The sequence below is a fragment of the Carcharodon carcharias genome, chromosome 4 (assembly GCF_017639515.1).
Source record: "Carcharodon carcharias isolate sCarCar2 chromosome 4, sCarCar2.pri, whole genome shotgun sequence".
Classification (NCBI taxonomy): Eukaryota; Metazoa; Chordata; class Chondrichthyes; order Lamniformes; family Lamnidae; genus Carcharodon; species Carcharodon carcharias.
In genome coordinates this window covers 40,704,086-40,716,768 of record NC_054470.1, presented here as the reverse complement: position 1 = coordinate 40,716,768, position 12,683 = coordinate 40,704,086, and the positions used below count along the sequence as shown (strand labels likewise).

General features: G+C 39.1%; 1 protein-coding gene across 5 annotated transcripts in view; it reads right to left on the bottom strand.

Moving 5' to 3' along the window:
* The window catches only part of LOC121277200 (selenocysteine insertion sequence-binding protein 2-like), a 97,007-nt gene that overhangs the window by 52,406 nt on the left and 31,918 nt on the right, over positions 1–12,683 (bottom strand). For 4 of the 5 annotated variants that reach the window (XR_005942833.1, XM_041186352.1, XM_041186350.1 and 1 more), the window contains exons 10-12: positions 6,921–7,076; positions 3,155–3,284; positions 2,799–2,971 (exon numbers count right to left, since the gene is read on the bottom strand). Coding sequence is in view for 4 of the 5 variants with exons in the window: in XM_041186352.1 (XP_041042286.1) it covers positions 2,799–2,971; positions 3,155–3,284; positions 6,921–7,076 (459 nt within the window). In the remaining variant the exon portion in view is untranslated. The remainder of the gene's footprint in view (positions 1–2,798; positions 2,972–3,154; positions 3,285–6,920; positions 7,077–12,683) is intronic. The other variant, XM_041186353.1, reaches the window with a different exon arrangement.

Here is a 12,683-nt window from a genome sequence, read left to right as displayed (position 1 = left end):
AACAGAGGAGATTAAGGGGGGACATGATTGAGGTATATAAAATTATGAGGGGCATAGATCGGGTAGACAGGAAGGAACTTTTCCCCTTGATGGTGGGATCAATAACCAGGGGGCATTGATGTAAGGTAAGGAGCAGGAGGTTTAGAGGGGATGCGAGGAAGAATTTTTTCACCCAGAGGGTGGTGGGAATCTGGAAGTCACTGCCTGAAAGGGTAGTAGAGGCAGAAACCCTAATAACATTTAAGTAGTATTTGGATGTGCACTTGCGATGCCATGGTATACAAGGCTATGGGCCTAGTGCTGGAAGATAGGATTAGAATAGTTAGGTACTTGTTTGACTGGCACAGACTCGATGGGCCAAAGGGCTTTTTTCTCTGCTATAGACCTCTATGACTCTCATACATATATCATGAAAAACTATGGATGTAAAATGTATACGAACAAATACACATTTTCCAATTTTCTCACTGCAACTATTAACTATTAGACCATGGTGTGGTGTTCAAACACCCTTTATAAAAAAAGTCATACACCACTTACAAGACTGCTAACAAGTAAAATATTCTTTACACTTTTTTAAATTTGAAAAAGGCAATTGTTACTGCGATCCAGATAGTGAAGAAAATAATTTGCCTTCCAATTTAAGCAAAATTGTCAAGCAGTCTATGGTAGATATGTATTTTGCAGCTCACCACCACCTCAAGGGGAATTAGGGATGGGCAATAAACGCTGGCCTAGCCAGTGATGCCCACATCCCATGAATAAATAAAAGAAAAATGCAGGATAATAAATATAGTTAGCAGATCAATAATCCCAAACATGGGTTTACTAAGTTTTCAAAACATATCATCTGCTTGTTAGCTCTGTAGACTGCTGTTCTTAATTTCGACTGTCTCTCCAGAAGGATAATGGTGAAGAAATTCACCTTCACTCAAGTCAATTTGCAAAAAAGAGTTCACTTTAAACTCTCTTTTTAAATCTTGCCTACAGCATACCCTAAACAAAATCCACTGTTGAGCACAGCTCCAAATGTTTCAAACATGTACTTTCCTTCAATCTATTTTCTCACAATGTGGTCTCATCTGCATTAGGCATGATCATCAAAAGACCTTTTTGCTGAACACCTCCCTTCTGTCCACAAGGGTGACACTCTCTCTCTCTTATACTCACTCTTACTCCAATTTCATTGTGCCTTTAGGATGGTGTAAGCAAGATAAACATGATTTTCAGGATCTTTAGTCTGGGCACTCACCAGCTCTTTCCACTGAACAATGTTACGTAATATCTTATCTATATCCCATCCACCCCCAATTTCTTTCCAGCATGAACTATTATGGCTTTGTAGTGCATCTGAAAGAAGATAGATAGATTTACATTTCTGAATGTGGGCTCTTCATCAGAACACAGCTTTGGGGTGGGGTCTTCTGTGTTCAATATTTCCCATTTAGTTCCAACCTAATTTTTCTCATGCTTTTCATCATCTTAGCTATTTGAGTGTTTTGTTCTTATAATGTTTTCATTCAGTTGATCACAGGTTCCTGGTCCTCTATCAAGCAGTGTGCAGGTCAATCAACCCAATAATATTCTGGTGATGTCTTTTTTCCTCTCCCTTCTGTCCTTGGGGCCATACATCTGACAAATTGATTTGATTAAATTCCAGTTTCCAGGCCTGAAGAATAATCTACACCGAAGATGGCGATGGACCAAGCCGAGTACTTTCAATTCTCTGATGCAGCAGGTATGTTTTGCTGCTAGTACCTTTAGTAAGCTTTCCAAAGAAGGTTTATTAAATGTACTATGACACCTGGTGGCCAAATCATTATTGCACAACTTATTTTTTCTAAAATTATATAATTGACAATTATCCTGAATAGTCCTATTATGGGGATCAAACACCCTAGACCATCAAATAATTACACGCAAATGCATATTAAATTTTAATATAACAATTAATTTTGAGTGGGGTAATTTAGTATCTAAACTGACATTTTTAACCTGAACTGTCTAAATCAGTAGCCAGAATAAAAAATACCATTACTACTTTGTTATTCAACAAGAGAAAGATACCTCCTTGTCAAGCTAAGACACACAAATTGTACGATAACCTTACCCCTGGTATGTGCTAAAGGAAAATTAAACTTCGGGAAAAGTGTCCACTTTTAATAGCTAATATGTTAATCTTCCACATAACAGGTGAGCACTGCCAATAAATTTATCCTCTGCTTATTTTCCATGGCCCTCAAATGTCACAGGATGATATGAGAATGGTGAATATTGAATAGAGAGCAGGGAATGTAACACTCCTTGTTTGTAAGTCTGATTAAAAATAAATTAATTTATGTTCCCTTCGCAGCAGGTATTCCTATTGCATATTTACATTCGATTTCTCATTATTGTTGCAATTAGGTTCATTACCAAGAGCAGCTACAATAATAATATTACTACAACTTTACAAACTGGAGGATACCAACAAAAGTTATACCTCTGATCCAGCAGTGTGCTAAAAGAATGGAATCCAGGTTGGTAATCATGCAAGGGGATGTGCTCATTTTTTGAAGCAGTTGGCTGATTTAGCAGATTTAGGAAAGTGGTATGCTGCTTTTCACAGCATCGTTCTGTAACATCAGGGTGTTTGGAAAATGACAGCAAAGAAGTATGCATATTGGAGCCTTGCCTCCAATATTCCTTTAATTTGTAAGAGGAAATATCTAAATAGGATCATGTGTGCTTTGCTCCAGCTACAAAGAGTATTTATCTAACTCGAACAATGTTTACACATCAACTTACATCAAACTAACCTTTTTCAGTGATGTTGGTTTCTTAGCCTTTGGGACTTCTCTCTGTTTTCCTCGCTTTACTAAAGGGGCACTTGAGTCCAAGGGGTTGTGAGGAACCTTTTCCTGACTCGAGCTTTGAGGCTGTCTCTTCGATGCTGCGGTTTCTTTGGGGACCAATGGAAATGTCCCTCCAACTACAATACACGTTCAACAAAAGACGACAAAGCAAAAGTAAAAAAAAAATCTAGGAAGAAATCATGATTAGTGCTTCAAAAAGTAGAATGATGTAATGCATAAAGCACTAAATACAGTAAGATACGGCTGCCTAAAAATATATATTAAGAGTAGAGATGGAATAGAAGGATTTCAGTACTTACCTGCAAGTACAACTGGCTTAGGGGTGTGCTTGGATGATTTCTGTTGTTTTTGTTCCAGGACAGCCAGCATGTCACTAAAATCTAGCTGTATGGGTACCTTACTCTTTTTACCACTCTTCTTTGGAACTTCCTAAATGAAGCAAGTTTATTGTTATCAAAAATATTTGCCTTGCAAGTGCATTTGTTATTAGAGCACTTTAACAATTAGTATTTAATTACTTCAAGATCTATCATATGATAGTGTATTTATCGCAACATTGTGCCTTTATATTTAAACTTCCAATTTTCAGTTAGTATAAAGACCTTGGAAAAACCATCTTAAATTAGGAATTATTTGAATGGCAAGTAACCATTCTTTACTACTTTGGAGTTCTAGGGTTTCTATGAAAAGTAGAAGCAGATATGATTTAAGTCAGATCTCACTACCAGTACCAAAGTATTGTGCTTCATATTAACAAATATTCACAAAGCCCCATGAAGGAGCCATGTACGCAGAGATTTAGAAAGCTTCGACCCCAAATTATCCATGGCATGGGATCAGGAACCCTTACAAGTATAAACTCATCAGTGCTATAAGGCTCACTTTAATAAGGATAATGACGATTCGGCCTCCAATCAACACTTCTCAACAGAACAGTGGTCTCACTGAATGACTAAGGGACTGTAGACACCAGCCTAGGTTGTGTTATTTTTAACTGGTATTTCAATTTGTAGCACCAACAGCAAAGAATTGACTAGCTTTAAAAATACTGCCTTTTTCTCACTTTAACACACCATCACTGTGGCAAATTCAAGCACATCTGAGGACTTAGACTTACGTACCAACTTGTGGGAATATTAGGTTCAACCAGGAGATCCCAATTTAAGACTAATCAAAATTTATTCGCCAAATTGACAACTTCATAAATTATTTGCAAATTGATCTCTAAAACTTTCAACAAATATACCTAGCTTAGTATTTATTCAGCCTGGTGAGGGATAGGCCAGTTTTGACTTGAAATACAGTGATATTAACACCTCCACGGAACACAACCCTAACACACCCACTGTCATGAAAAAGGCAGGTCAATGCAGTATCAGGATGTAGGAGTGTCCCTGCATAAAGAGGTGGAGCTTAGATAACACATTTAACTGGGGCTCCCACAACGTATATGGGAGCCCAACTTAAAAAACTGATTGTTGCCCATGTTTCACAGGGATCATAAGACACAGCAGTGAAAGGAAGACAAGAGCTGCATGTTCCACAAGCTTAAGTGCTCTTTTCAGCACTCCTTGTGGCCCAATGCGGCAGTGGTGCTATATTCCAGCTCTTAAAAAAGGGAGCCTTCTGTCGCCCACCACCCCTCCAATGTCCTCTCAATTGCTGACCCTCTCTGGCCTCATGATTGCAAGGTTCCCCGCCGCAAGAAGTTAAAGATTGCATTAGATCAAAGGAAGTGGCTTATAAGGATTCCAGAAAAAGTGGTAAGCCTGAGGATTGGGAGCAATTTGGAACCCAGCAAAGGATGACCAAGAAACTGATAGTGAAAGAGAAAATAGAATATGAATGCAAGCTTGCAAGAAACAAAGACACGGACTGTAAAAGTTTCTTTAGGTATGTGAAAAGGAAAAGATTATCTAGGAAAAATGTGGGCCTATTACAGGTGGAGACAGCAAATTTATAGTGAAGAACAGGGAAGTGGTGGAGAAGCTAAACACTTACTTTGTGTCTGTCCTCATGGAAGAAGATAGAGAAAATCTCCCAGAAATACTAGGCAACCAAAGGACTTGTGAAACTGAGGCACTCAAAGAAATTATTAGTAAAGAAGTAGTACTTGAAAAATTAACTGGATTGAAGGCTGATAAATCCCCTGGGCCAGATGAGTTACATCCCAGAGTGTTGAAGGTTTGCAGCCATAGAGAGACAGTGAATGCATTGGTGCTTATCTTTCCAAATTCTATAGATTTTCTAAATGTTCCTGCAGACTGGGAAGTAGCAAAAGTAACCCCACTACTTAAGGGGGGAGGAGAGCTACAGGTCTGTTAGTTTGACATCAGTAATAGGCTGGTGAGTCTAGAACCAGAGGGCATAATAATGTTAGAATCTATCATAGAGGATGTGATAACTGAACACTTAGAAAGTAATGGTAAAATTGGGCAAAATCAACATGGATTTATGAAAGGGAAATCATGTTTGACAAACCTGTAGGACTTTTTGAGGATGTTACTTGTAGATAAAGGAGAACCAGATGTGGATTATTTGGATTTTCAGAAGGCTTTTGATAAGGTCCCACAGAGGTCAGTAAACAAAATTTGAGCATATGGATTGAGAATTAGTTAACAGACACAAAGCAGAGAGTAGGAATACAAACAAGTCATTCTCAGGATGGCAGGCTGTTACTAGTGGGGTACCGCAAGGATCAGTGCTAGGTCCACAGCTATTCACAATCTAGGTAAATGATTTGGATGTGGGACAAATTGTTATATTTCCAAATTTGCTGATGACACAAAACTAGGTGAGAATGTAAATTGTGAGGAGGATATAAGGATGCTTCAAACAGACTTGGAAAGGCTAAGTGAATGGGTAAGAACATGGCAGATGGAATATAATGTGAATAAATGTGAAGTTATCTACTTGGTAGAAAAAAAACAGAAAGACGGAATATTTCTTAAATGGTGAAAGGTTAGGAAGACCTGGGTGTCCTTGTTTGTGAGTCACTAAAAGCTAGCATGCTGGTGCAACAATCAATAAGGAAGGCAAATAGTATGTTGGCCTTCATCACAAGGGGATGTGAATACAAAAGCAAAGATATCTTGCTACAACTGTACAGAGTCTTGCTGAGACTGCACCTGGAGTATCGTGTACAGTTTTGGTCTCATTATCCAAAGAAGGTTATACTTGCCAAAGAGGGAGTGCAATGGAGGTTCACCAAACTAATCTCTGGGATTACAGGATTGTTTTATCAGGAGAGATTGAGGAAACTGCGCCTGTATTCTCTAGAGTTTTGTGAGATTATCTCTTGAAACTTAAAATTCTTACAGGGTGTGACAGGGTGGATGTAGATAGGATGTTTCCCCTGGCTGGTGAGTCTAGACACTGGGGACATAAACTCAGAATAATGGGTAGGCCATTTAAGACTGAGATGAGGAGGAATTTCTTCACTCAGGAGTGTGGTGAAGCTTTGGAATTCTCCACCCCAAAGGACTGTGGAAGCTCAATCATTGAGTATGCTCAAGACAGAAATTGAGAGATTTCTGGAGACTAATGACATCAAGGGATATGAAGATAGCAGCATTGAGATAGATGACCAGCCATGATCTAACTGAATGGCGGAATAGGCTCGACAGGCTGAATAGCCTACTTCTGTTCAGTTCAGCTGGCTGTCAGGAGAGAGAAATAAAAAAAAGTGTTAAATGAGACCTTGCTGTCAAGTTTGGCAGCAACTCTATGCCCCTGGCCTTTTCGAATTTTTCGGTCTCACCCACTCCGCTAAATATTGGGGCCTCTGTTTCTGTTTAATGCATTCTTTAAAATATTACTGTAGCTCATGACGCTGAGTTATATTTTATGTATTATATAATGTAGAACAACCCTCAAACAGAGCAGAAACACATTTATTTGATATCAACTATATCTGAAATGATTTGGTGGTATTTTGTGGCTCAGAGGATAAATTCTTTCCTGATCAAAACCATAAGTTAAACGCTCTTGGCTATCCTTCGTGTGTTCTTCACATTACACAGGAATGTTATTCAAGTGAAAAGCAGTCAAGAGTTCTGTACAAACCACAGCTTTCTTCTGTGGACTACTGGATACATATTCTTGAAATGATTCTTTTCTCAAAATTTGGACTGGTTTCTGGTCTAGCTCCAAAGAGATCTGTTCACCACCAATAGCATGGGAGTTGGCCACACTTAAAACTAGATCTTCATCCACTGATGGCTGAAGAGATAAACAAGAATGCTCAATATTTTACAAATAAGTTGCAATAACAATATATTTTTTAATCTTCTATGACTGCAATAGGTTATATTGAGCAATAAAAAGTTTGCATACTCTTGTCATTTATTACGTACTGTACCCAAACAAAACAAAAAGAGCCACGTGAGAAGTAACTACAATTTACACTTAGCTGGCATCAAATGTATAGAGGAAAAACTATTGCTTGTTGATGTCAAAGACCCCAGGATATAGCTTGCATAAAACTGATTCAGTATAATAATTTCCCCAACATATTCTAGTATTGTTCATCACAAACGAGCCAGGGAAAAGTACAGTATTTTAATTGTATGCTCATCAGAAGTGCATAATTTGTGCTCAGTTTTGTCTTCATCCAATTAGTTCATGTTCTCTGAAGAACTCTCCAAACTGCATATTTTTTTAAAAAATGATTAAACCCATTGGTGGGTGGAGGGGCAGGGGCACTTTGAAAATTAACTCAGTAAGAAAATAAAGCCTTTTACAAATATTGTAGGTTGATATCATTAGAGATAACAACAAAATCTACATCCAAAGACCAACTGTGAATTTCTCCAACCAGCAGGTTTAGTTCAAGATGAGACACTTATTTTCACTCTAGTATTGCTGAAAAAAAAAACAGGCATGTTGAAGCTTTGTCTTACACTCATATTGGTATTCTTGCGAATTGTCCTCATAAGAGGAAAGCAACAACTTACACTATGTGCAGAGAGTGCTGATTGGTTGGCAAGTGGACTCTTATTGGTAGAGGCGTTGCCATGGAGAATGCACCAGTGATGGTGACTGACAGTTAACTGCCATGCATTGTTTGAATTTTAAACCAGGCAGCTTGACCAATGAGTCTGCGAATGGCTGTCACTTATTTTGTTTGGCTGAAACAAGAGCAACGTGTGTACATGTTCCGACTGCAAAGAACAGGGCCCTGTGTATTAATATTTGTAGCTTCCAGTATATGCAAATGCACCACACTGCGAGCCCAACTGATAAATTCGTTGTCAATGTTCTTAGCACACTGAGGATTATTTATCAAGTGTTGTCCAATCACGGAATTGCATCTAACGTTAGACATGGTTTTAAGTTTTGCGAGCACAGGCTGGTTGGGTTTGGTCTATACCTTGCCCATTGCGAACGGCGGCTGAGACATGTTGTTCAATACAATCTGCCAATCTTTGGGACATACAGCCTACATACCTAGCATCACAATGGCACTGACATTCATAGATCACATTACTCATTTGTGCAATAGGCAGAATGTCTTTTTGGCTTGACAACAGCATCCTGTTAGTGGCGAATACCACTCACGTTGCTACTGCATTGTAGCAGTGTGAAACAGCTAGCTTCACCTGTTGCTCAAATTTTTGAGAGACTGTCTTTCCAGGGTAATCTGAGGTAGACTGGGCACTTTTCAGCGCTGAAGGTGACGGCCTTAAGCCCATTCATAAGTTTGCGTGATATACAGCGCATAATGATCTGATCAGGGTAGCCACTATCCCACAGGATGCCTCTGATGCACCCTACTTCAGCAGCAAGCTTGCATGACGAGCAAATGGATACAAAGTTGCCAATAAAGACCAATCTTATGGCATGTGGAACTGTAAAAATCCCAACGCATTTGGTGACCAGAGAAGGTAGGCTTGCGGTAGACCATGGCAGAGAACTCCCTGGCAGATTTTTCAACTAGTACGTCAAGAAATGGGAGTTCATTTGACTGCTCCATTTCAAAGGTGAATTTGAGCCCAAGATAGAGCCCATTAAGACATAAATTATTATTACATGCAGCTGCAGATTTAAATATTGTGAATGTATCATCCACAGATCGGAAATATGCGAGGGGTAGGAAATTACACGTCACTCCAAATGAAAACACGTCTCTCATGGGACCCAACAAAGATATTTGGGACAGCTGGGCCTAGAGAGGATCCCTTAGCAACACCATCTATTTGGACATGCATGGTGCCATTAAAACTGAACTCAACTGCGCAAGTTGCCAAGTTCATAAGCTCAGTGAATGCTGATTCATGCAATGGCGGCACATCTGGATTGCCATGATATAGTGCTGCAGCATAAATATCTATGGCTTCCTTAAGTAGAACATTGGTGAATATGTCTTGAAGAGATATTAATGTCTATAATGTTATTGGAAATTATTTTTATATTGGAATTGTAGTGGGGTCTGTGTGTGTCTTAATTTGACTAAAGTCAGCTGGTCTGGATGTTTTGATATATAGAAAGTAGTTTTGAAATGGTAATCAGATAAACTCGGGGAAGCTCAGAAGCATAGGTGTCAAGGGGGCAATTTGCATTTTTAAATAAACCATTCAAAAGAATGGGTGAAATCTTGCACCTAGTTAGAAGACACCAAGCAATGTGTTTATCTTTTTTTTCAGCTTACTAATAAAATTGGTGGAATGAAAGGATATTGTTAGAAGTAAAATTTAAAAACGTAGTAATATAGTGGAAAATTTACATTCAAAAGGAAAAGCTAGGTATAAACAGAGAAGAGTTTGTGTGTGTAAGTCAGAGGCGTTTAAGATATTAATCTAACCAGCTTGTAAGCCTACAACTGTGTCTGCAAAGGAACCAAATTGCAAGGGATATCAAATTTGAATTTGTTAAGGTCAAATGTGCTTTGCCTGGTGTCTGTTTAAAGTCTATGGGTTATTGTTGCCTTGGTGAAGCTTTACCTGGGAGTAATTAATATGGGGATTTGTTTAGAAGTTATTATGGTAGTAATCTGTCGACATGCGTATGTGTTTAATTTGTTGTTAAATTAATAAAAGTTTAATTTCATTTTATAAAAAAAACCCTCGAGGCTCGGCGGTCTTATTCCCGAATTCAGAGCTGCATCTCAAACATACCAATTGAAATATATGTTATGACAGTTGTTCAAGTTTCCCCCGGGATTGAAACAACTCAGCCTTTACCAACTGCTGTGTCATAACAAACAGGCTAGCCTATGTTCTAATGTTCCACTTAAGGAAGCCATAGATATTTGCGCTGCAGCACTATATTTTGGCAATCTAGATACATCACCATTGCATTAAATAGGATTCATTGGACTTAGGAATTTGACAACTCAAGCAGTTGAGTTCAGTTTTAATGCCCAAATAGGTGGCGTTATCTTGGGATCTCCTCTTGGCCCAGCTTTCGCAAACATCTTTGTTGGGTTCCACGAGAAACGTGTCTTCAATGGAATGGCATGTAACTTTCTACTGCTTGCATGTTTCCGATATGTGGATGATACGTTTGTTATATTTAAATCCGCAGCTGCACGTAATAATTTCCTTGCATGTCTTAATGGGCTCCTTCCTGCACTCAAATTCAACTTTGAAATGGAGCAGTCAAATGAACTCCCCTTCCTTGATGTACCAGTTGAGAAATCTGCCAGGGGTTTCTCTACCATGGTCCACCACAAGCCTACCTTCACTGGTCAAAATACACGTTGGGCTTCTTACAGTTCTACATGACAAAGATTGGTCTTATCGGCATCCTTGTAAATAGGGCCTGATCCATTTGCTCACCATGTAAGGTTTATGCTGAAATAGGGCATATCAAAGGCATCCTGCAGGATAACGGCTACCCTGACCAAGGCATTTTTTTGCTGTATATCACGCAAACTCATGAATGGGCCTAAGGCAGTCACTTTCGGCCTTGAAAAGTGCTCAATCTACCTCAGATTACCATGGAAGGGCAAGGTATCTCAAAAATTTGAGCAACTGGTGAAGCTAGCCGTTTCTCGCTACTACTATGCAGTAGCAACACGAGTGGTATTCACCACTAGCAGGATGCTGCCATCAAGCCAAAAAACGTTCTACCTATCACACAAATGAGTAATGTAGTATATGAATTTCAGTGCCAGTGTGATGCTAGGTATGTAGGCTGTAAGCCCTAAAGTCTGGCAGATTGTATCAAAAAGCATGTCCCAGCTGCTGTTTGCAACGGGCAAGATACACACTGTGTCCAACCAGCCCGTGCTTGCAAAATTCAAAATATTGTCCAACATTAGATGTGATTCCACGATTGGACATTTGCTAAATAATCTTCAGTGTGCTAAGTATGCTGACAACCAATTTAAGATCGTTAGTCGGGCTTGCAGTGTGGTGCATTTGCATGTACTAGAAGCTACATATACTAATACACAGGGCTCTTGTTCTTTGCAGACAGAAAGAACAAGCGCCCATTTCAGCTAAACAAAATGAGCAACAGCCATTCTCTGACTCATTCCTCAGGGCAATGTCTTGAACAATCAGGGTCATGCTGTCTGGTTTAAATTTCAAAATGTTTGGCAGTTAACTGTCAGTCACCATCACTGGTGCATTCTCCATGGCACTGCCTCTACCAATCAGCACTCTCTTCACATAATATAAATTGTTGTTTTCCCCTTATATTGATATTCTTGCAAAGTGTCCTGATCAGTACAAGACAAAAAGCTTTGACATCTCTTTTTTCAGAAATATTCAAGTTCTGTACTTCCAAAGGGCTATTTATTTTTAGTCTTCCTGTAGCACGCACTTTGCTGTAGCTACCAGTTCTAAATGACCAAGGCAAATCTATAACAAGAGAAAACCTGCCATCCTTCACTTAAATTTTTAAAAATCATGTTTTACAGAGCTAACGTCATTTCTTGGTAAATTACTATATTTAGGAAAGTAAATTTATAGCTCTATAACAATTATTTAAAATGAAAGGGCTTTAGGCCACTCATGAAAATCTTAAGTAATATTTTAAGATTACAATTGGTAGATTGAACAGTGAATGACAAAACAGCCCACGCTTTTCTCAGTATCACATTATGTGCGCTTAACTGACAAAATGCATCAACACTTAAAAGCATTCAAGGTCAACTATAAACAAATATTTAGGGTTATCTAGAATTCTGGCAAGTGGAAAGAATTGAATAATCAACATAGTTACTTGCAAATTTAAAAAAAATCAAAATGGCATCCAGTTATGCTACATTTCCTAAGCTTAGAATTTCAGTGTAGTATTATCGATGTAATAGCAGAAGCTGCACTTTTCAGTCACAAAGACGGTTTACAAGTCTTTCCTTACTAGGAGGCTGATGACCATTGAAAAATAAAGATCCTGCTGGGATGGGAAGCAAGATAATTTATCCTACACTGTTCAGAATCATCCTTAAAAACAGATGAAAAAATTATACTGGATTGTTATATAATGCAGTTATGATGTTCAACCATTGTGGACAGTATTTAATAGAAGCAACAGGGGTCTTGCCCGCCAGCTACAGTGCTGGTGAAAGCTCCTAGTAGCCTCTTTTAGGGAAGGCCCACAAATTAGACAGCAGCACAACTTTAACCAGAACTGCTGAGAGCTGCCAGCCAATCATAGGCTGGCACTCGACTGAATGGCAGTGCCACCAGAAGGGTGGCGGAAGCTACAGATATGACACTCACCTGAAGTCTAGGATCGTTGCTGGATCCCAGGCCACAAGTTGAGCGATGGTGCGAGGGCGGATGGAAGCAAGGGGGTAATTCTGAGCAGGCCAACCTCTTCCCGAGACTTGATAGAGAGACTCAGTATTGAGTGCCTTTGAACAAGGGCCATCCCCAC